The sequence below is a fragment of the Passer domesticus genome, chromosome 7 (genome assembly GCF_036417665.1).
Source record: "Passer domesticus isolate bPasDom1 chromosome 7, bPasDom1.hap1, whole genome shotgun sequence".
NCBI classification, from domain to species: domain Eukaryota; kingdom Metazoa; phylum Chordata; class Aves; order Passeriformes; family Passeridae; genus Passer; species Passer domesticus.
Genome location: NC_087480.1, coordinates 5,967,563 through 5,987,104, shown reverse-complemented (window position 1 = coordinate 5,987,104; position 19,542 = coordinate 5,967,563). Strand labels below are relative to the sequence as shown.

The 19,542-nt window shown below is 58.2% G+C and overlaps 1 protein-coding gene across 5 annotated transcripts in view; it reads left to right on the top strand.

Annotated features, from left to right (window-relative positions):
* The window catches only part of STARD8 (StAR related lipid transfer domain containing 8), a 41,521-nt gene extending 32,241 nt beyond the window's left edge, over nt 1-9,280 (top strand). For all 5 annotated transcript variants that reach the window (XM_064426574.1, XM_064426575.1, XM_064426579.1 and 2 more), the window contains 12 exons: nt 588-669; nt 1,664-1,727; nt 2,012-3,378; nt 4,026-4,199; nt 4,691-4,850; nt 5,104-5,302; nt 5,398-5,608; nt 5,759-5,873; nt 6,169-6,384; nt 6,582-6,799; nt 7,420-7,596; nt 7,683-9,280. In XM_064426574.1, coding sequence (XP_064282644.1) covers nt 588-669; nt 1,664-1,727; nt 2,012-3,378; nt 4,026-4,199; nt 4,691-4,850; nt 5,104-5,302; nt 5,398-5,608; nt 5,759-5,873; nt 6,169-6,384; nt 6,582-6,799; nt 7,420-7,596; nt 7,683-7,800 — 3,101 coding nt within the window. In that variant the 3' untranslated portion in view covers nt 7,801-9,280. The remainder of the gene's footprint in view (nt 1-587; nt 670-1,663; nt 1,728-2,011; nt 3,379-4,025; nt 4,200-4,690; nt 4,851-5,103; nt 5,303-5,397; nt 5,609-5,758; nt 5,874-6,168; nt 6,385-6,581; nt 6,800-7,419; nt 7,597-7,682) is intronic.
* The last annotated feature ends 10,262 nt before the right edge of the window (nt 9,281-19,542 follow it).

Here is a 19,542-nt window from a genome sequence, read left to right as displayed (position 1 = left end):
TTCAGCCGGGCACTTCCCCGCCCCTGCAGCACCATCCCCAGGGATGCTTTATGAGCAGCCTGCTGGCTGACAGTGCCTATTTTGGGGGGCAGGCCCCACGTGCAAGGACAGGCCGGGTTCCTGCCGGGATACCCAGCCCCAGGTGCTGGCCACAGCTGGGCAGCGAGGAGCGGTGCTGGTGCTGCAGTCTGTGAATCAGCCAGCCCTTCTCCAGCCTCTGTCCACAGAACTTCCCACATCCTCCAAGTGTTTCCCTCTGTTTCCCTTCCCGCGGTGATCACACTCCATGGCTTCATGGGCAGATGGATTGAGACCCTTGGGGCTGAAGGTCCAGGTCCCACATGCACGATCCCAGCCGAGCTGTCTGTGCACAGGGATGAGCAGGGAGCTGAATGGAGGCCCTTGGGCACCTTATCACTCTCACCTAAGGTACCTGGGCAGAGCTGTGCCCAGGGACCCTGGGCATGCACCATCTCCAGGTCATCTCCAGCCACTTTGGCCTCTCCTCCTCCTCCCATGCCCACTGCTGCCCTTTGTCCCTGATGGAGCAGCTGGCTCGGGATCACTGATGTCACTTCCTTCCCCAGAGTCGTCATTCCCTCTTGACATCAGTGCTGTGAAGAAGGACCACAGCTTCCTGGACCAGGATTCCCTCAAATCCCTGTGCAGGTAACACTCCCTTGCCCCGCCTCACATGGAATCAGCACAGGGACGTGGCACAGACCAGGACAGCGGCCCAGGCTGATGTGGTGTGGGCTTAGTAGGGTGCCTGCCTTGACCTTGGCTGGGCTCAGACCCCACTCCAGCACTATCACTCCCTCTGCAGTAAAAACTCAGTTGTTCAGATCAGGGAACAGTGCTGGTGTTGGGTGGTTCCAGGGAAACGGGATTTTCTATGCCCCATGTGATGCTGGTCGTCCCAGTACCAGGCAGTGCAGCCCAGCTGCACGTTTCCACCTGGGCACGGCGCTGCTGCAGCTGCAGGCCTGGGAGCTGCCCAGGGCTGGTGTGCAGGAGCAGCGTGTGGGGCACTCAGAGCAAGCCAGAGCTGGCACCCAAAGTGGGGCACTGACCCATGTGTCACTCGTGCTGTGAGTGACTCAGCCCTGCCTTGCCTCTCGGGACACATCATCACACCCATGTCCCTGTGCTGGCTCCACGCCGCCCCTCCACCCAGAACAGGGGCGGAAACAGAGTCTGTTTCCTATTTGTTTCCCAGCAGAGAGGCTGCTGTGCTGGGTAGGAGGGGATTCCCGTGCCATTTCCTGGGTGCAGTGAGGCAGGAAGGAGGTGATGGGAGGTCTCTGTCTGTCCCTCCCTCTCTGAGCTTTCAGGTCCTTTAGTCATTCCCTGTCTGGGGCACAGGAGCTTCTGAGGTGATTTTGCTTCAGCAGCCTGGAGCAGACCACCCCTGCCCACTTGCCCACTAGTGGCCCCAGCAGCTGGCACGGGCATTGCCTGGCTTGGGCTACCATCTGCTGGCATTGTCCCCTTGTTAGGAGGGTGTCCCTCTGACTGTGGACTCAAAGCAGCAGGTGACAGGTGACAGGCACAGCCAAGGCTCTAAGGCAGGAAAATCAAAAGAAGCCAAAGCCATTCCTGTGACTGCAGCAGGGCTGGGGCAGGGGCTGGGACCAGGGTAAAGCCACTCTGTTTCTTGCAGGAGGCTGATGACCCTGAACACCTGTGCCTCCATGAAGCTGGATGTTCACTTTCAGCGTAAACAGGTAAGTCCTGGATGCTCAGGGCAGGTGGGGGCTGAGGGGTGCAGGGGATTGTGTTCTCAATGGTAGGGCAGTGTCCTGGTGAGCTCTGGGACTGCCCTGGGCACAGAGTGGCTCCTGGAGGCCTCCACTGCCAGAGGTGTTCCGAGCTGGTTTAAGAGGTGACCACGCTGCTCTCCTCCCCACCTGGGGCCATGCTGGTGGCTGTGCCCCTCTGAGGTGGGGGGATGTGCTGACCCTCCTCAGCTCCAACCGATTGATCATCCCCTGTTCTCAACCACCCACAGAATGAAGACTCTGAGGAGGAAGAGCAGTGTGCCATCAGCACCCGGTGGACGTACCAGAGGGACAGCAAAAGGTGGTCACGGGTGGGGTCCGCCGATGTCCTGTCCCAGGGCTCGGAGGCCCTGAGCTGCACCATGCACCCAGTGTCCAGCCGCGAGAGCGTCCTCACCGACCTCAGCACCAACCCCGAGGCCACGTCCCTGCACAGCACGGGCAGTGTGGGCAGCGTGGGTGGCACGGGTGGCACGCTGGGCACTGTGGCCGTGCCATCCGAGCCCCCGTCCCCTCTCCGTGCCGCTGCCACCGCCTCCAGCTGCAGCCAGAGCGAGGGCTCTGCCCCGGAGCAGCCCTCGGGCCAGGGAGAGGGCTCCAAGGAGAAGCTGAAGAAGCGACGGTCTCGAAGCTTCCTGAAGCGGATCGAGTCCCTGCGGAGGAAGGACAAGGAGAAGCCCAGCCCAGAGAGGAGGGCGGCTCCGCGCAGCAGCGCCACTCTCCCACCAGGATGGGGCTCTCTGAAGAGTGATGGGGACCTTGCGGCCATCAGGACCAACTCCTCTAAAAGAGGGACACCTGCCCCTTTCCACAGCAAAAAACACTTCTTCTCGGTATCATACAGGACTAACCGCCTGCTCGGCCCCGGGGGCGCCAAGGGCAGCTCTGACCCCAAACGCGGTGGAGTTTACCTGGAGGATTACGACACGGACACGGCCACTGCCACCGGCGGTGCCTGGGCTGCTGCCGAGTGCCAGCGCCGGGCTCGCCATGGCGATTGCCTGGTTTATATCCCCTGTGACCACAAGCCCGGCACCTTCCCCAAATCCCTGTCCATCGAGAGCTTGTGTCCCCTGGCCGGCAGCTCCCTGAGCCACTGGAAGGCAGGGAGTGCGGCCGTGGGGCTGGGCGGGGGCGGCAGCAGCGGCAGCGTGGGGGGCTCGTCCTCCCCGAGGGGCTTCGCCCGCCGGCGCCGGGGCTCCTGCAGCTCCCTGGGCAGCCGCGTCAGCGTCTACGACAACGTGCCGGACTTCGGCAGCAGCGAGGATTTCTGCAAGGACGGGGAGGTCACCTACGAGAACCTCGACGACATCCTGCAGCACGTGTGGGTGCTGCAGCAGAAGGTGGAGCTCTGGTGTAAAGCCGTCTCCCCTGGCCTGGATGGAGGGGAAGGGGGCGATGAAGAGGAGGATGAGGAGGAGTCGGACTCGGGAGGGGAACCCTCCAACCTGCATTTCGAGGAACAGTCCATGTCGGATGTTGGCACCTCTGCCAGTGACTTTGATAGCACGGGGAACTCCCTCAACGAGGCTGAAGAGATCGAGACACGGGAGCGCCGGGATTCGGGGGTAGGAGCATCCCTCACAAGACCCTGCAGGTATCACAGAATCCCGAGCTGGTTTGGGTGGGAAGGGACCATGGAGATCATCTCGTTCCAGCCCCCGCTGTCCCTATGGGCAGGGACACTTTCCTCTAGACCGTATTGCTCCAAACCCCGTCCAGCCGGGCCGTGAGCGCTCCCAGGGTCGGGGCTGCTGCAGCAGGGAGGGTGCACAGCCCGTGGGTCTGGGGGAGGGAGGGTGCACAGCCCGATCCCGGCCTCGGGGCTGGGTGATCGTCTCTTCGGAAGGCAGAAGCGGGCGGAGGGAGGGGAGCGCAGCCGGAGCCGCACGGAGCGGGCGGGGAGCGCAGCGCGGGGCGCGGGTGCGCTCTGCTGGCCGCAGGACACCAATGCCACCGCTGCCACCGCTGCCAGCACTGCCACAGCTGCCGGGCCTGTCTGCCTGCACACACCCGCAATTAAAAGGTTTTTCATTAATTAATAACCAGCGTAACGCAGCGGGTACGTGCCTCCCCTGTGCCAGTATTCCCTGGGGTTCTCCTCGGGAGAGCTACAGCTGGTGCCGAGCTCTCTGGCTTTCCTCACCCAGTTTGGCTGGTGTCAGAGGGTGATGTGGCAGTAACCATGAAGGAGTGGAGAGCAGTGGGGGTTTCCTTAGCTGGGAATGTCCCGTGTGTCCCCAGAAAGCTGCGTTGGCACAGCTTCCAGAACTCGCACCGGCCCAGCCTGAACTCGGCCTCGCTGGAGATCAACCGCCAGTCATCGGCCCAGCTCAACCTGCTCCAGAAGTGCTCCCTGCTCCGCCTCACCGCCATCATGGAGAAGTACTCCGTGCCCCACAAGCAGGCCTGGACGTGGTGAGATGGGGCCAGGGGCACCAGGATGGGGGCCACAGGCTGCAGCTCGTGCTGTGTCCCCAGCCCGGGGCAGCTTCAGGGTGTGGAGGGGGAAAAGCTAAACCAAGGGCTGTCTGCTCTGGCAAGTGTGAGCTAGAGCTGAGCCCCAGGCTCCTGGCATCGCCCTGGCTTCCAGGGGGGCTCCTGGCATCAGCTGCCACTGTGGGGGCTGCAGGTGTTCGTGGGGCATTAAAAGTGCTGCAGTAACATAAGAGAGTGGGACAGTGGTTTCTTTCCATAGCCAAGTATCAAAATTATTTTGGCTTAACAAAATGTGCTGCCATTCCTGCTGGGAAGCTGCCTTGCTTGTATTCCAAATACTGCAGAAATGTGTGTGTGTGTGTGTGTGTGTGTGTCTGTGTTTGTGTTCCCGGGGTCCTGCTCTCTCTCTGTGAGGGGGGGTGCTGAAGGCACCGCTCATTGCACTGATGTCTCTCTGTCCCACTCTGCAGGACTGTCCCCAAATTCATGAAGCGGAGTAAGGTCCCTGACTACAGGGACAAGATGGTTTTTGGGGTGCCACCCATTGTCAACGTGCAGCGGACGGGGCAGCCCCTGCCCCAGAGCATCCAGCAGGCCATGCGCTACCTGCGCAGCCAGTGCCTGGACCAGGTGAGGCCGTGGCTGCTGAGGAGCAGCACTGGGATTTCAGGGGAAAAAAAAAGCTTTAGGTGTCCTTTGTTCACCTCTTGTGGCGTGTGCTGAAGCGGGAGGGTGGGATTGTCCGTGGGAACCCAGCAGCATCCCCGTGGCTGTCCCTCGCTCAGTGTCTCCTCCGGGTTCAGGGATGATCCCTTTGGGGAGGGAGTGTTTTTGCCTGTCCCACCCAGGCCGGTGCCCGCTCACCCCTGCTCTGCTCGGGCAGGTTGGCATTTTCCGCAAGTCCGGGGTGAAGTCCCGGATCCAGGCGCTCCGGCACATGAACGAGACCAGCCCCGACAACGTCGACTACTCGGGGCAGTCGGCGTACGACGTGGCCGACCTGCTGAAGCAGTACTTCCGCGACCTGCCCGAGCCCATCTTCACCAGCAAGCTGACCGACACCTTCCTGCAGATCTACCAGTGTAAGGGCCGGGCCGGGGGCAGCTCGGGGTCTTTGGGAGGAGGGGATGGGTGGTGGCCGTGGGGACGCCCTGCTGACACTGCCCCGTGCCCGCAGTTGTGTCCAAGGAGCAGCGGCTGCAGGCGGTGCAGGCTGCCATCATCCTCATGCCAGATGAGAACAGGGAGGTGCTGCAGACCCTGCTCTACTTCCTGAGCGACATTGCCTCGGCTGAGGAGAACCAGATGACAGCTGGGAACCTGGCTGTGTGCCTGGCCCCCTCCATCTTCCACCTCAACGTGTCCAAGAAGGAAAGCACATCGCCCAGGTAAGGGCTGGCTGAGCCCCAGCTCCCCAGTGCCCCTTCCCTGCCTGCTCTGGGAGGGGGCCAGCAGGGAATGGTGAGACATGGAGGGGCTGTTGGCTCTGCTTTGTGACACAAATGAGGGGGTCTAGATCACTGCCTGCTCCCCCACAGGGCCATACACAAGAAGGGCACCATGGGGAAGCCGGACCAGAAGGACCTCAATGAGAACATGGCTGCGACACAGGGGCTCTCCCACATGATCAGCGACTGCAAGAAGCTCTTCCAGGTGGGTGGCAATGGTGTCCCAGCCCAGTGCTGCCTGTGGGAGGTGTGACCTTGCTGGCAGGTGCTGGTCCTGGGCAAGCTGAGGGCATCCTTCCCTCAGTGGGACAGCAGCCTCCAGCCACTCGCCCTGGAGCCAAGCCCAGCTATGGCCTGGGCAGGAGGTGGTGAAGTCTGTATGTCCATCCTCCCCACTCCCTGGGGAATGAGTTATGGTTCTCTGTGTGTCCACGACCACTCACAAAGTCCCCACAGGATCTCTCTGCCTCACTGAACATCCCTGTGCTTTTGGCTTGCAGGTCTCCCATGACATCTTGCTGCAGCTGAGCAGCTCCTATATGGCTGCAGATGCTTATCCCCACCCCCTGGCTGACTTGGTGTGCCAGGGGGAGAGCAAGGATTTACACTCCTACTTTGAGCAGAGTGTCCAGAACCTGCTCAAAGAGTCGTCAGAGAAATTCAAGGGATGGATGAGCACGCCGGGGCCCCTGAACACAGAGCTGTCCTGCAAAAAGGTAAATGCCACCGTGTGGAGGGGCTTGAAGGGAAATGTGCATGGGGTGACCTCTCCAGCAGCCAGAGCAGGTCCCACCCCATCCCTCAATAGCCGGCAGATGGGACTGTGCTGGGAGAGCCATCAGTGAAGGTGCTCAGGGGTTAGCACCGGGGGTCCTGTGGGACAGTCTGTGTGACCCTCACCTCGTCCCCTCAGGTTGGGGACGGGCACCCTCTGCGCCTGTGGAAGGTCTCCACGGAGGTCGAGGCCCCTCCTGCCACGGTGCTGCACCGGGTGCTGCGGGAGCGTCACCTGTGGGACGAGGACCTGCTGCAGAGCCGGGTGGTGGAGGCGCTGGACAAGGACATGGAGGTGTACCACTACGTGACGGACAGCATGGCCCCGCACCCGCGCAGGGACTGCATGGTGCTCCGGTGAGGGCGGCCGCGGCCCGCGGGGCTTGGGGCTCAGCTGGGCACATCCCCTGTGCTCCAGCCCCATCTCCTGCCCCTCTCCCGGGCTGTGTGGGGCTCCCATGGTGGGCACGTGGTGGGCTATTAGGTTCTATTTTGTCGGGCTAGGGTTTTATGAGCCTTCAAAAGGGAACCTAATACCCCAAGGATAGCTTGGCTATTACCTTTGGAGCAGGATGGCTTCTGCTGCAGTGTTTGAAACAAAAAGGTTTAATAAAAGGCAAAATAACAAACAGAAAATCCGAGCCAGGTACAGAAGTCTGCGCCTGATAGAAACACGTTCACAAAAGCAGTTCAGTTCTTTTGTCCTCCTCTTTTTCTACCTTATGGCCCAGGCGGGACTTTTTGGCTTCTATCCAATTAGGTGACCCCAAAGTTTTAGTGAAGTCTCTGGGGTCCTATAAGGTGGTTTTTCACCTGATCGTTTGGAAAAACTTCTGGGCTTCTTTCCTTTTTTGGGGGACAAAGGCTAGTTTTGCCACTCTGTCATTAGGGGGCATTCTCCTACACTCCTACAGTGGGCAGCGGTGGGCACGGGGTGGGCACGGGGTGGGCACGCGGTGACGGCCGCTCTGTCGCAGGCGCTGGCGCACGGACCTGCCGCGGGGAGCCTGCCTGCTCAGCTCCCTCTCGGTGGAGCACGACAAGGTGCCCGTGGAGGGAGGTGTCAAGGCCATCGTGCTGACGTCCCAGTACCTCATCGAGCCCGGCGCCATGGGCCGCTCGCGGGTGACGCACATCTGCAGGGCTGACCTCAGGTAAGGGGATCCAGGATGTGCTGCTCCATGATATTGGCAGAGTCTCTCCTGCCCACTCACCTCCTCCTGCCTCTTCCCTTCTCCAGGGGTCGGTCTCCCGAGTGGTATAACAGGGTCTTTGGCCACCTCTGTGCCATGGAGCTGGCAAGGATCCGAGACTCTTTCCCAGCCCTGAGTCCCGCCGGCCCCGAGACAAAGATTTGAGGCAGCAGGAAGATGCTCTGTCCTTTCAGACGTGGACTTGCCATTGGATCCGGACTGGGGCTCTCAGCAGGAGGCACGGTGTGGTGCAGTGCCCGTGGAGTGGGAGACAGAGGCACATATCTATAAACATCCTTTCACCCCGGGCTGGGCTGTCCCTTGCCACGGCCCGGGTGCTGCGGGGCAGGGGGGCTGCAGAGGGGAAGCCGTGGTGTCCCGCAGGAGAGGTGTGGGAGCAGAGTGGCCATGGGGTCACCCCTGAATGCAGCCTGTGGCAGGAGCTGGGGCCCCCACACAAGCCAGGAGAACAGCAGGGGTGAAGGAGCGTGGGGCGAGGCGGGAGGAGCGAGCGGGGAAATGGGGCCGTGTCCGCAGGTCGCAGTGCGGGGTTGGGAAGTGGAGGGTGGGCAGCGAGGGGGGGATTGTGTGTGTGGTGTCACCCGGTGGGGACAGCCAGGGAGTCACTGTGTGGTAGTGGAAGAGGCTGCTGTTCTGGAGGAGGGGGCTGCCTATAGGTACATAGGTGCCAGCCCCTGTCGAGGGGCAGATGGAACCTGTTGCAGCATTGGTGCTGAATTCTTGGGAGAAGCAGCCCTGTACTCCTGTGCCTTGCTCTTCCTTGGCTAAAAGCCCTCTCTCTGCACTGGGTGTCACTGAGAGGAGGGGTGGATGGAGTTCAAGCCAAGGCCATCCTCAAGCAGCCGACCTGTTATTTGCATGGGGCAGGACGCTGCTGGAGCCCTGGAGCAGCTGCACCTGGGAGGGAAGAGGCAGTGCCTGGAAAGAGGCATCGAGGTGGGGAGACACTCCCCAGACCAGCTCCCGCTCTGTGCTGCCCTCAGTGCTGAGGGCTGTGCCCAGAGAGGGAGCAGGGATGGCAGGAGGGGCAGTTGTTTGGGATTCACCCCTCTTTGGGCAGCTGCTCCTGGCCCTGCCCACCCACTCCCTGCAGAGACACCATTCCCCTTTCCACCCCTTCCTTCCCTTCATGAAGGAACTGTTCACTGGAGCTGTCAGCACCCAGGAGATGACCTGGTTTCTCCATTCAGGCAGGGACCCAAATTCCCAGACGTCGTTCCAGCTGGAAGGCAACACGACCCATGAGCTGGGGACCCCCAGTGTCAGTTTGGCCATAACTGTCTGTCTTTTGGTAAAAGAAAAGCACAAGTCAGCCTCTAGTCTGTGTTTTTATATATATGTATTTTATATACATATATAAAAATATAACTAACATGTGGGGGAGTGAATTTTCTCCTGATATTTTTTTAAAGTGTTTCTTTTTTTTTCTATCTATAAATACTTGTACAGGTGGAATATTAATATATAACTCTGGTGGCAGAGCTCAGCACCAGGTGACGCTCATTTAGAGCTGGGAATTTTGTATTTAAGGGACTTTTGTTTTGTATCATATGAAAGTGCAGCAGTTGTTTGACTTGGATTGGGGCTGCTCTTCCCATCCGTGCAATTAATAAAGTACTAACAAGATCTGCTGGCTGATGAGGAAACCTCCATGCTCAGGGCTTCTCCAGCACTGGAGCAGCCCAGTGCTGAGCAATGTGTGGCCTTGTGACAGCCCCTGCGTGGGTGAAGAGACTCAAACCCAGCATTTTCCACATCCAGCTGTGCTCCAGGGCCTTGCCAGGGTTTGGGGCTCTCCTGGCATTGCCACCTGCAGCAGGGAGAGCACCTTGAGGAGGAAGATGAGCATCCAGCCTCAGTGCTGCTGATGAAGAACCACATTGTGCTGTTGAATTCCTTGGAGCAAACACCTGTGGCTGATGTTTTGGGAAGAGTGATGGGAATGGGGTGGAACATGCTGGGGTAGATGAAGATGGTGGTGATGGCTGGAAGATTAAAGCCTGGAGAGGAAAAATTCCCTCTCTGAGCTTGGGATTGGCAGCAGCAGGACTGCTCTGGCTTTTAGCACCAATGGGCAGAGATATTGGGGCAGCCCTGGCTCATCCCAAATCCCCCCATGGCGAGGGCTCCAGCACTGGGATGGAGAGGGTACCCTCCCTGTCCTGGGATGGAGGCCAAGCTGGCATCTCTTCTTGCAGGCTCCCAGCAGGATGGCAGCACTCCACAGACCCACCCAGGCATCCACTGCTGGAGGGGTGTGAGCTCTCAGGGACCCCCACTCCCACAGGGAGCCCTGTCCTGCCTCACACTGTCCCCATCCCCAGTCCCAAGTCCCCAGCACATTGAATGAAGAGGTTCCCCACCCCCTGCACGATGGTGTGCTGGGTGCAAACACTAAATAACACCCCAAAGCCTCTGCAAAGCTGGCTGGAGTCATCCCAGGGCTTTTGGGCTCACCCCAGCTCCCAAATCCCTCTCCCCTCACTGTCAGCTGATCAGTCCAAGAGTGTTTTCCTCCAACCCCTGCTTTGCAGACACTAACATGTAAAATCAATTTCTTACTGAAATCCTCCAAGTTTCATTAACAGAGATTTATGTTTTCTCCCTGCACATTATTACAGATTAATCTTTTCCAACCTTATAAAAGCCAATCCCCACAACTCAACAAACCCCTGCATTGGGAAATGATTGCAGAGCAGCAATGCCAGGCTGAGTTTGGCTTAATTAGAGATAAAAGGAGAGGAAATCATTCCTTATTAGCCAGTCAGGTAGAAGCTGTACTGTATTTAGCATGCAAACAGCCCAATTACAGGGAGGAACATGCACAGTTGTCTTTCATTACAGGTACTTGAAAATGTGCATCTGGGGAAAATTAATGATGAGTCTCTCCTTCCAAAGAGAAGCTGCAGCCATCCCAGCTGGCTGTGTGGGCCATCCCCAGCACAGCAGTGATGCTTGTCCAGCCTGAACATCTGCCCATCCCTGGGATCCTTGGGCTGTTTCCTCAGCCCTGGCAGAAGGATCTGTAAAGGCATTGCTCAACCACAGCTCTCAGTGCACAGGTCTGCCCTGCCCCATCCCCACCCACCTCCCTTCCCAAATTCACCTCTGTACCACACCTGTGCCAGGACAGGGCCCCCACGGCTCTGCAACCTCTCTGTCTTCATGGGCAGAATGTTCCCCCTGCCCTGAATCAGCCCCAGCCAGGAGACACCCTCCTGTCCCAGGGGATTTAAGCAGTATCTTCATGCTGGGGGGCTTCCAGTGGGCTGGAATAACTTTCTCAGGGGATAGGAGTGAACTGGTTTCTCTTCTGCACTCAGATCAGGCTTTTTAAGCCCAGGCAGTAGCTCAGCACCACAGCCACTCACTCCCACCACCCCCCCATGTGGCGATGGAAGTGGGAAAGAAAAGGGAAACTTTGTGGGTTGAGGTAAGAACAGCCTAGCAATTAATACAAAAAAAATTATAATGCTAATGAAGAGAGAAATAAAACCCAGGAGAAACAAGTGATGCCCAGTCCAGTCACCCACCCCCTGCTGTCACAACATCTTTACATTCTGGTTGTATTTCTCAACATGAGCTTTGTTAGTGGTCCAAGAATTTCCCACCCCTTGGCAGCAGTCCTTGTCCAGCTCTGGGATTGCATCTCCTCCCAAGCCTGGGATGATGTAGGGCTGTTGGACACCTCCCCACACGGCCTCAGCCTCTGGGTTGTGCAGCCCAGCAAATGTTACAGTGCAGACCTGAGGGGCTCGGGGAAGGCTTGTGCAACCTCATGGCATAGATTGATATCCCAGGATTTCAAAGGTGTGACCTCCACGGCAGAGCTCTGCTCTCGTGTCCCAGGCAGCCCCTGCTCCAGCACGGCTGCACAGGCCCCTTCCCACTGGGATGACTTTGTGTTTGAGCAAACCAAGATTTTCCTTTTGCTTTGTTTGCCACTGGGATGAGCCCTCAGTTCTCACTCAGGCCTGGCTTCCCTGGAGCATTTCCCCATCTCTGGATGAAGATCACACCACCTGCCTGGCCTGGCAGTCACACAAACAGGCACTCTGATTTCAGCATTCCTGCAGAACAGACATCGTGTGGTCATGGACAAGATGGGAATTCAGGCATCCTCCCTTCCTGACTCCACTGACAGAGATTTGGGACAAAACCATTCATCTTTACCTAAAAGAAAGGGCTGTGAACCCGTGCAGGGCTCCTGGCCCTGCCAGCACTGCATTGGCACCCTGACAGACACTGCTCCTGTTGGGAATCACACAGGAGATGTGTGGAGCGTGGAGAAGGGCCTGCCCTGTGTCCTGGGGGATGGTGAGTGGTCCCTGCAGGAATCCCAAGGGATCAGCCCACTTCAGAACACACATTATCCACCTGCAGCTCCCAGCCCAGGGCACCTCACTGGGCTCTGCATTCCTTCTCTGTCCTCAGGTGCAGGAGAAGATCCTTCAGGCAGAAAAGAGATGGCAGTGGGCAAATGGGAGAAAACATTGCTTTAACTGGGACTTTGAAAGTTTAAAATGAACACAAAGCAGAGTCATGCTGGAAACAGATTGCACAAATCTGACCAGATCCTGTAGGTAAGTGAAGTCAGAGAGTCCTCGTGGCAAGGGGAAGACCCAGGTGCTGAAGGAAGCAGGAGACCAATTCTTTCTTGGAAAGGCTTGGTGATACAGCTACAAAACAGGATGGAAGGATATTCGGGCAAGGTGCTCAGAGGATGCTGCAGCTCTCCTTTTAGTGACAGTCACTGTGCCAGTCCCATGGTTTTTACCTGGAATAATGCCACCCTGCAGATCCCTCGCTGTGGCAGCAGAGGTCATGAGGGGATCCCATCCTCCCCCAGCTGGTCCATCCTCAGTGCTGCTGCTGCTGGAGCTGGGGCAGCATCGAGGCACTCCAGGGCATTCCATGGTAACAACAGACGTGATCCTGCTCCCAGGTGCCGATCATTCTTACAACATCCTGTTCCTGCTGGGGGCTGTGAGAGGCTTTCTAGGGCAGGAGCACATCACAGCAGCTGCTGGAGCTGTGCTGTGGGACAGCTGGCAGGCGAGTGGCCCCTGCTGCCCTGCCCTGCTCTCGCTGTTCCCTCAGTGCCTCTAGAAAAGGCAGTTCCACCGTGGGTGCTCCCCCAAAGGTGCTGCTGCCTCTGCAGCCCTGCCAGGAGCTGGTGGCATTTCACGTTTCTTCCCAAACTCTCCAGGACTTTTACTGTCTCTCATCAAACTCCTGTTTGTCACCCGGTGTGAGTTTATCACATTTGTTATTTTATCAAGATAACAAAAGCCTCCCCAACCAAACAAACCCCACCCCAACTGCATCACAATCTCTGGTTCCAACTGAGATATCTCCATAAAGCACAGCCCCTCCCTGGCAAACCTGCTTTTCCCAGAAACTTCCCCAGCATCCCAGCACCAACTCCAGATGTCGAAGCAGCATTTGCAATAATAATCAAACCTTCAGCAAACATCATTAGTAACAGCTTGCCAATGAGCAGAAATAATTACAGGTAATTGCTCTATGGACAGCCAAGCGGGGAGCATCATTTTCTCCGTGTAAAACAGGAAACACAAGTAGGGAAAGAGAAGCACCAAAGGGCAAAAGTTGTTGTTGGAGGAGAGACACCCACTCTGACCCTACAGCACCTCCTGCTTGGCTGGGCTGGTGCAGGGGCCTGAACGCAGCTCCAGGGGCATTCCCGAGGCTGGGATCTGGAGGCACAGCTGGCTGTATCTGCCTTGTCACCGTGCCCCAGCAGGACACGGTGTTCCCCTGTCCCTTGGCTGGGACTCCCGGCTGCCGTGGGACACCTCGGGAGTGTCACAACGAGCTGGTGGCAGTTTAGGGCGCCGCGGGGAGCGGATTATGCAAATGAGGACATCCGCTTTAATGGCATTCCAGGATTTTTAGTCAAATTTAATTACCTTCCTTCTTCCCCCTCTCTGCGCCTGTCCCTGATCAAATTAAAACAAACAACCCCCAGCAGAGTGTTTGTGACAGGAGTCGTGTTGGAGACTAATTAAAACCTGACGATTGTCACCGCGACGAGCCCGGCAGCCGCCCGTGGCAGGCGGCGGGGGACAGGGACAGGGACAGGGACAGGGACAGGGCAGGTGGCACTGGATGCTCCCCACGGCAGCTCATTATCCGGTCCTGTGTCACGGCTCCTGCCCGTGCCACCACTGGCAAGGAGGGACCTGCCGGAGGAACACGTGGGTGTCAATTACTCCTGCGATAATTTAATGGACTAATTAATAACCCCATGCGGCACCTTCTCCGGGGGCGGGCGGGGTGAGCTGGGGAGGGGACAGCGCCCTGCCACACGGCTGTCCCCTCTGGAGGGATGGCCCTGGGCACACGGGGGCTCAGGCAGCTCCTGGCAGCTCCCCCAGCACAGCCCAGCGTGGGTTCTGTGTTCCTGCCCTGCTCCCCTTCCCGGCAGAGCTCCAGGTTTGACCTTGGTGTGGAGAAAGCCCCGCTGTGCTCTCGGATTTTTTGCCTTTTTCCTTGTGCTTTCCAGTGTCCAATCCCACTGAGACCGAGTGGACTGCTCCCGTTCCCTGTTCCCCTGGGCACACAGGTCCACCCGGGCTGGATGGATGGATGGATGGATGGACGGACAGATGGACGGATGGATGTTTGCAGGCACTACTTGGCCGAGCAGTGGGAGGGAACAATCTCCCTGCCATGAACCAGCTGTGACCCAGCCCCTCGCAGCCTCTTGTTATGGCATCGATGAAGTCACTAAGTGATCCCTTGTTCATATTCCCGTAAATCAATAGGTCCTGGCGCTCTAACACACTGGCTGGTTCCAGTATTTTAGTTGGGATAGTCCTCAAGGGGAGCTGGGCTCGTTAATTAAATCCATCTAATCAATCTGGCCTGGAAGGGCACCGGTTATTTATTCATCAGGGGCTGCACCGTGCAGCCCCGGCGATCTGGAAGGCAGTAAATAAACATGGAAATGAAAAGCTGAGGCAGCAGAGTTTGCCTGGGCCTGGGAGACTTCAGAGCCGGGTCAGATAAAATGGGATCACATGTTTAATTTAACAAAATCCAATAAAAAGTGCACCTGGATTGAACGAAATCCCTGGGATGGGGGAGCCGCTAGGGCTGATGCAGGAGGAGCCCCCAGGGTCAGGGTGTGCTCAGGCCCTGCCCTCCCTGGGGAGCCCATCCGTGTCCCCACACCCAGGGACACCTCGGGCGAGGGCAGCACCAGGCTCAGCAGCTTCCCATGGATTGTCCTGCTCGGCCGCCTGTGCTGCCCAGGAACTCACAGCACGTGGGGCTCACATTCCTGGAAGTTAATCACAAAGAGAGCCTTCCAGGAACTGGGGATGAGGAAAATTTGAGCTGATGGATGAGAAAGAGAAGGAGGGCGATATGTCGCTTTTCAGCTCGTGGTTTGCAGAATTGTTCCCTGCTCTAGCTGTGGGAGCTGTGCTGCTGGAGAGGATGAGCTCCCTCCTGTCCCACCCAAGCCTGGTTTTGCCATTGTTGGAAACCAGAGTCATGTCAACGTTGCTGTGAATGCAAAGATCTGCAAACCAGTGCTGAATAAAGTATCACTGCTCCGAGTGGGGCATGGCTGAACCCTTGTATGTGGGGTTTGCTGTCTCTTGCAGCTTGAGGAGCTGAAATATCCCTTCTTCTGGCTTGGTTTTCATGGACAAGGACCTGGATTAACCTCCACGGTGTTGGGATTGCCCAAGAGCATTTCCAGAGCAAAGGCAGAGGGTTCCTGAGGAGTGAGGGCAGGAACCCTCTGTCCAGCAGCCTCTGGGAGTCTTCACCAGCCCTGGAATGATGCTCCTGCTGCAGGCAGTGCCTGAGGGACTCGTGGACTGATGGCACAGCTAAATACTGGGGTGAGAGTGGGAATGTGGGTCAGGGACCCACAGGGAGGACAGGAGGAAGATGAGGCACCACTGTGCGTGGGCAAAGAGACCTTCTTGCACTTCTGCAGGGCCTGAGGAAGAGATATCTGGAGTGGTTGGATGGGGAAAACGAGGAAAACCTGCCAGAACACAAGCACGGGAAGGAGGTCTGGGGAAGAGTGTGGCAGAGACACTGCAGAGCAGAGAGCAGCTCTGGCTGGGCCATGGTTGGGGTTTGAGGCTGAGCCCCCCCGTGCACAGGAATGTTCAGAGCTGGGGTTTGCTCCTAGCTGCTTCCCACACCCTTGGGTGACTCTCAGAGGGAGGTGGCTCCCCTGAGACACTGAGGGCAGGGGTAGGAGGAGGCCTTGGCAGTCCTGTGGGTGGTCTAAGCCCAAGCCTGCAGGGGAAAAGGTGATTCAAGTATGGGTGGGTGCTGAGGCTGTCACGGCACAGGGAGGGGCTCAGGATTATCCTGTAAATCATAATTAATGAATATACAAAGGTGGGGAGAAGGGTTTGTCCCACTGCAGCTCTCTTTCAATGTGAGAACTCTTGGATGTCACTCCACCACGGAGTCATTTTTCTGAAGCCCCAGACACCTGTAGCCTAGAAAACTTCTGCAAAGAGATGCTCTGCTCACATTTTGTGGGTGTGCTGCCACTGAAGAACAAGAACCCTTTGGCAACAGCTGTTCTGGAGTGGGACAGCTCGAGAGAGCAGGAGGGTGCCCTCAGCCTCCTCCTCCTGCTCCCTGGGATGCGTTGGGCTGGCAGAGCCTGCAGCCTTCCCTCCCTCCCTCCCTCCCTCCCTCTCTCCGGGTCATCCAGCCCAGCAGCACCACCCACAGCCCGGCCACGGGCAGGGTGGGGACAGGTCCCTGCAGGGCCAGGGCAGAGCTCTGGCATCCCTGAGGGAGCCTTTGCTGGGAGGGCAAAGGCCAAACTTTCCTGAGCCCCTCACCAGCTCCTGCATCCCCTGGGCTGGGTTGGTCCCTGTGGTACCTGGGGCTTTCCCCTTCTGCTTTCCTTGGAGCTTGCAGTGACAGGAGCACAAACTGTTAAGTGGTTTCAGTCGTGAAGAAGGAAGCAGGGTTTGCATCCAGGTTTGGTCTAGTCCAGTGTTTCTCCGAGCTGGTTTCTCCCCCTGCACCCCAGACTCCTGGTGATTCCCCACGACCTCATTACTTCTGAGTTAACACAATGCACTTGGCTGCTGGAAGATGGTTTATTAATCCTGGACTCATTCCCAAGAAGATATGTCCTATCTAGAGACAAAATGCTTTTATCATGTGTCCCAATATTCTGGCCAACCCCTCTGGTCTCCAAGCTTGGCTGGGGTGAGGACAAGAGCACGAGGAACAATAAATACAAACTTTCAGACAGTTTTTCCTCTGAGGATCAGGAAGCCCAGACACACCTGCCCAAAGGGTGCCCTGGGCAGGAGATGGGGAGGGGATGGTTCATTGGTGTCCCTGTAACAGCACAGGAGCTGTGTCCTGCTCCTGGGATGAACAGAGCACATTCCCCAGCGCAGTGCATTCCTGAAATCCCTGAATGGAAAATCCATAGGCCTGGAAATGAGTACATTTGTTCTCTCTCTGTCTCCATTGTTAGCTGGAGGAACAGCTAACAGAGTGTGTCTTCTCTGGGGGCTGCAGCGGGAAGACAGATGGTGAGAGTGACTCCAGCTGTCAGTCCCTGGAGATGTGTGAAGGAATCAGTGTTTGACATCTGATTTATCTGTGCTCCCTCCTCAAGTCACCACCATTCCCGGCTTTGAAAGACGTGTGGAATTAAACCTCACCCAACCCAGGGGCATGTGCTCAGCTCCCCAGAAATGTTAGCTGGCAGCTCATCACCAGGAGCCAATGGATCTGGGCTCACTCCCTGGAATCTGGGTGTTTGCCTCCTTCCCCTTTCAGGGCAGAGCCACACTGCCCTGGGGGAGGATTGGCAGCCAACCAAGCAGGCAGAAACGAGCATGAACAGCTTCTGGAAAGGGGGAGCCCTTGGGGAGCATCTCCTTTCCAGGGCCAGCTCCAGAGTGGGGACAAGCCAAAGGGAACCCTGCTTAGGGGACAGGCTGTGTTACCTGAGCAGGGGACACCTGAGAAGCAGAAAAACTGGAGAGCAGGAGGAGGAAGAGGAGGAGGAGGAAGAGGCAGACATTCCACAAGAATCTCCATCTGTGTGGAAAGGGAGTGTGGTCCAGGGCTGTAACACGTCCCAGATGAGGTGGGAAGGGCTCAGCAGAGCATGAGTCACTGCAGGGGAGGGGAGAGCAGCTCTCTGATAAGAGGTGAAGCAACTCCCTGTGGCTGGTTAATCTTTCACTGACTGCCAGTGGAGCCTTGCACAAGCCTTGGTGACCTCAGCATTCAACCCCGTCCCTTGGCTGCTGGACAGTCCTTGTGTCCCTTCTGGGCCCGTGGCAGTGAGGCTCTGGTGCCCACAGAGGGTGTGGAACAGGGAGACATGAGAGCTGCCTGTAGGGTCAGTCAGATGGGGCTGCCTCTGGAGAATCCAGGAGGTTCCAGCACAGATTGGACCCATCCCACCCCATTGGCACGAGAAGCCTGAGGGACACCTTCCACTGTCCCAGCTTGCTCCAAGCCCTGCCCAGCCTGGCCTTGGACACTTCCAGGGCCGGGGCAGCCACAGCTCCTCTGGGCAACCCGTGCCAGGGCCTCCCCACCCTCGGAACAGTCTCAGTCTTCTCTCTCAAGTAAATCTCCCCCAGTGTTTGAGCATTTCTCCCCCATCCTTCCCATCGTTCTTTCCTGCTGGTGACCCTCCTCTGTCTCAAATTGCTGTGAGTCTGTCCGTGTGTCCGGGCACAGCTTCCTGGTGGGTGTGTGTCCCTCTGTGAGTGCGGGTGCAGGTCTGTCCGTGGGCCTGTCTGTAGGTCTGTCCGTGGGTCTGTCTGTGGGTCTGTCCATGAATGCGGCTCTGTCCCTGGCTCTGTCCGTGGCTCTGTCTGTGGCTCTGCCCGTGGGTCTGTCCGTGGGTGCGGGTCTGTCCATGGCTCTGTCCGTGGCTGCGGGTCTGTCCGTGGCTCTGTCTGTGGCTCTGTCCGTGGCTCTGTCCGTGGGTGCGGGTCTGTCCGTGGGCCCGTCCCTAGCTCTTCCGTGGGTCTGTCCGTGGCTCTGTCCGTGGGTGCGGGTCTGTCCCTGGCTCTGTCCGTGGCTCTGTCCGTGGGTGCGGGTCTGTCCGTGGGCCCGTCCCTGGCTCTTCCGTGGCTCTGTCCGTGGCTCTGTCCGTGGGTGCGGGTCCGTGCCCGGAGCCGCCGCGCGGGGGCAGGCGGAGACCGCGGGAGCAGCGTGGGACCGGGCTGTCGCTGCCATGGGAATCTCTCCGGGATGGAGACGAGGTCTGGAGCACCGGGAACCCCGCGGGCTGCGCTGTCCTCAGTGGGGTCCGCAACCCTCCTGGGAGCGGTGGGACGAGGAGCTCTGACTCCGAACCGACACAGGGCTAAAGGGAACGGATCCACCGGGAATGGGCTCCGGACTGCGGGGATGAACCTTCAGGGTGACCGGGCAGGGGAGGCACAGGCAGAGGATGGGCCCCACGAGGTGTGAGGGCACGAGTGAGGGCAGAGAGAGACCTGCAGTGAGAGCAAGTCCCCAGACTGCTCCCGGGCTCTGTGTCTGAGCTGGGGGTTCTGTTTGTGTCCGTCCTGGAGCCAGAGCCAGGCTGTGGGGGTGGATATCCACACCTGCAGATCCCACAGGAAAACACTTCCAGAGTCACTCCCGTGGGCGCTGCCTGGGGCCAGCACCTGCTCCTGCCAAGAGCATCCTCCTGGGGGGCTGTTTTCTCCCATCCTGGGTTTGTTGCCAGCCCCCCTCCCTCCCTGTGGTGTGTCCCACTGGAGACACCTGTGTGCCAGCGGGATCCTCGTGCCAGGCTGTGGGGCTGGCACAGGCCCCACCTGCCACCACCATCCCTGCCTGGGCTGCCGTGGTTGCCAGGGCAATGGATATGATGTGATAAAC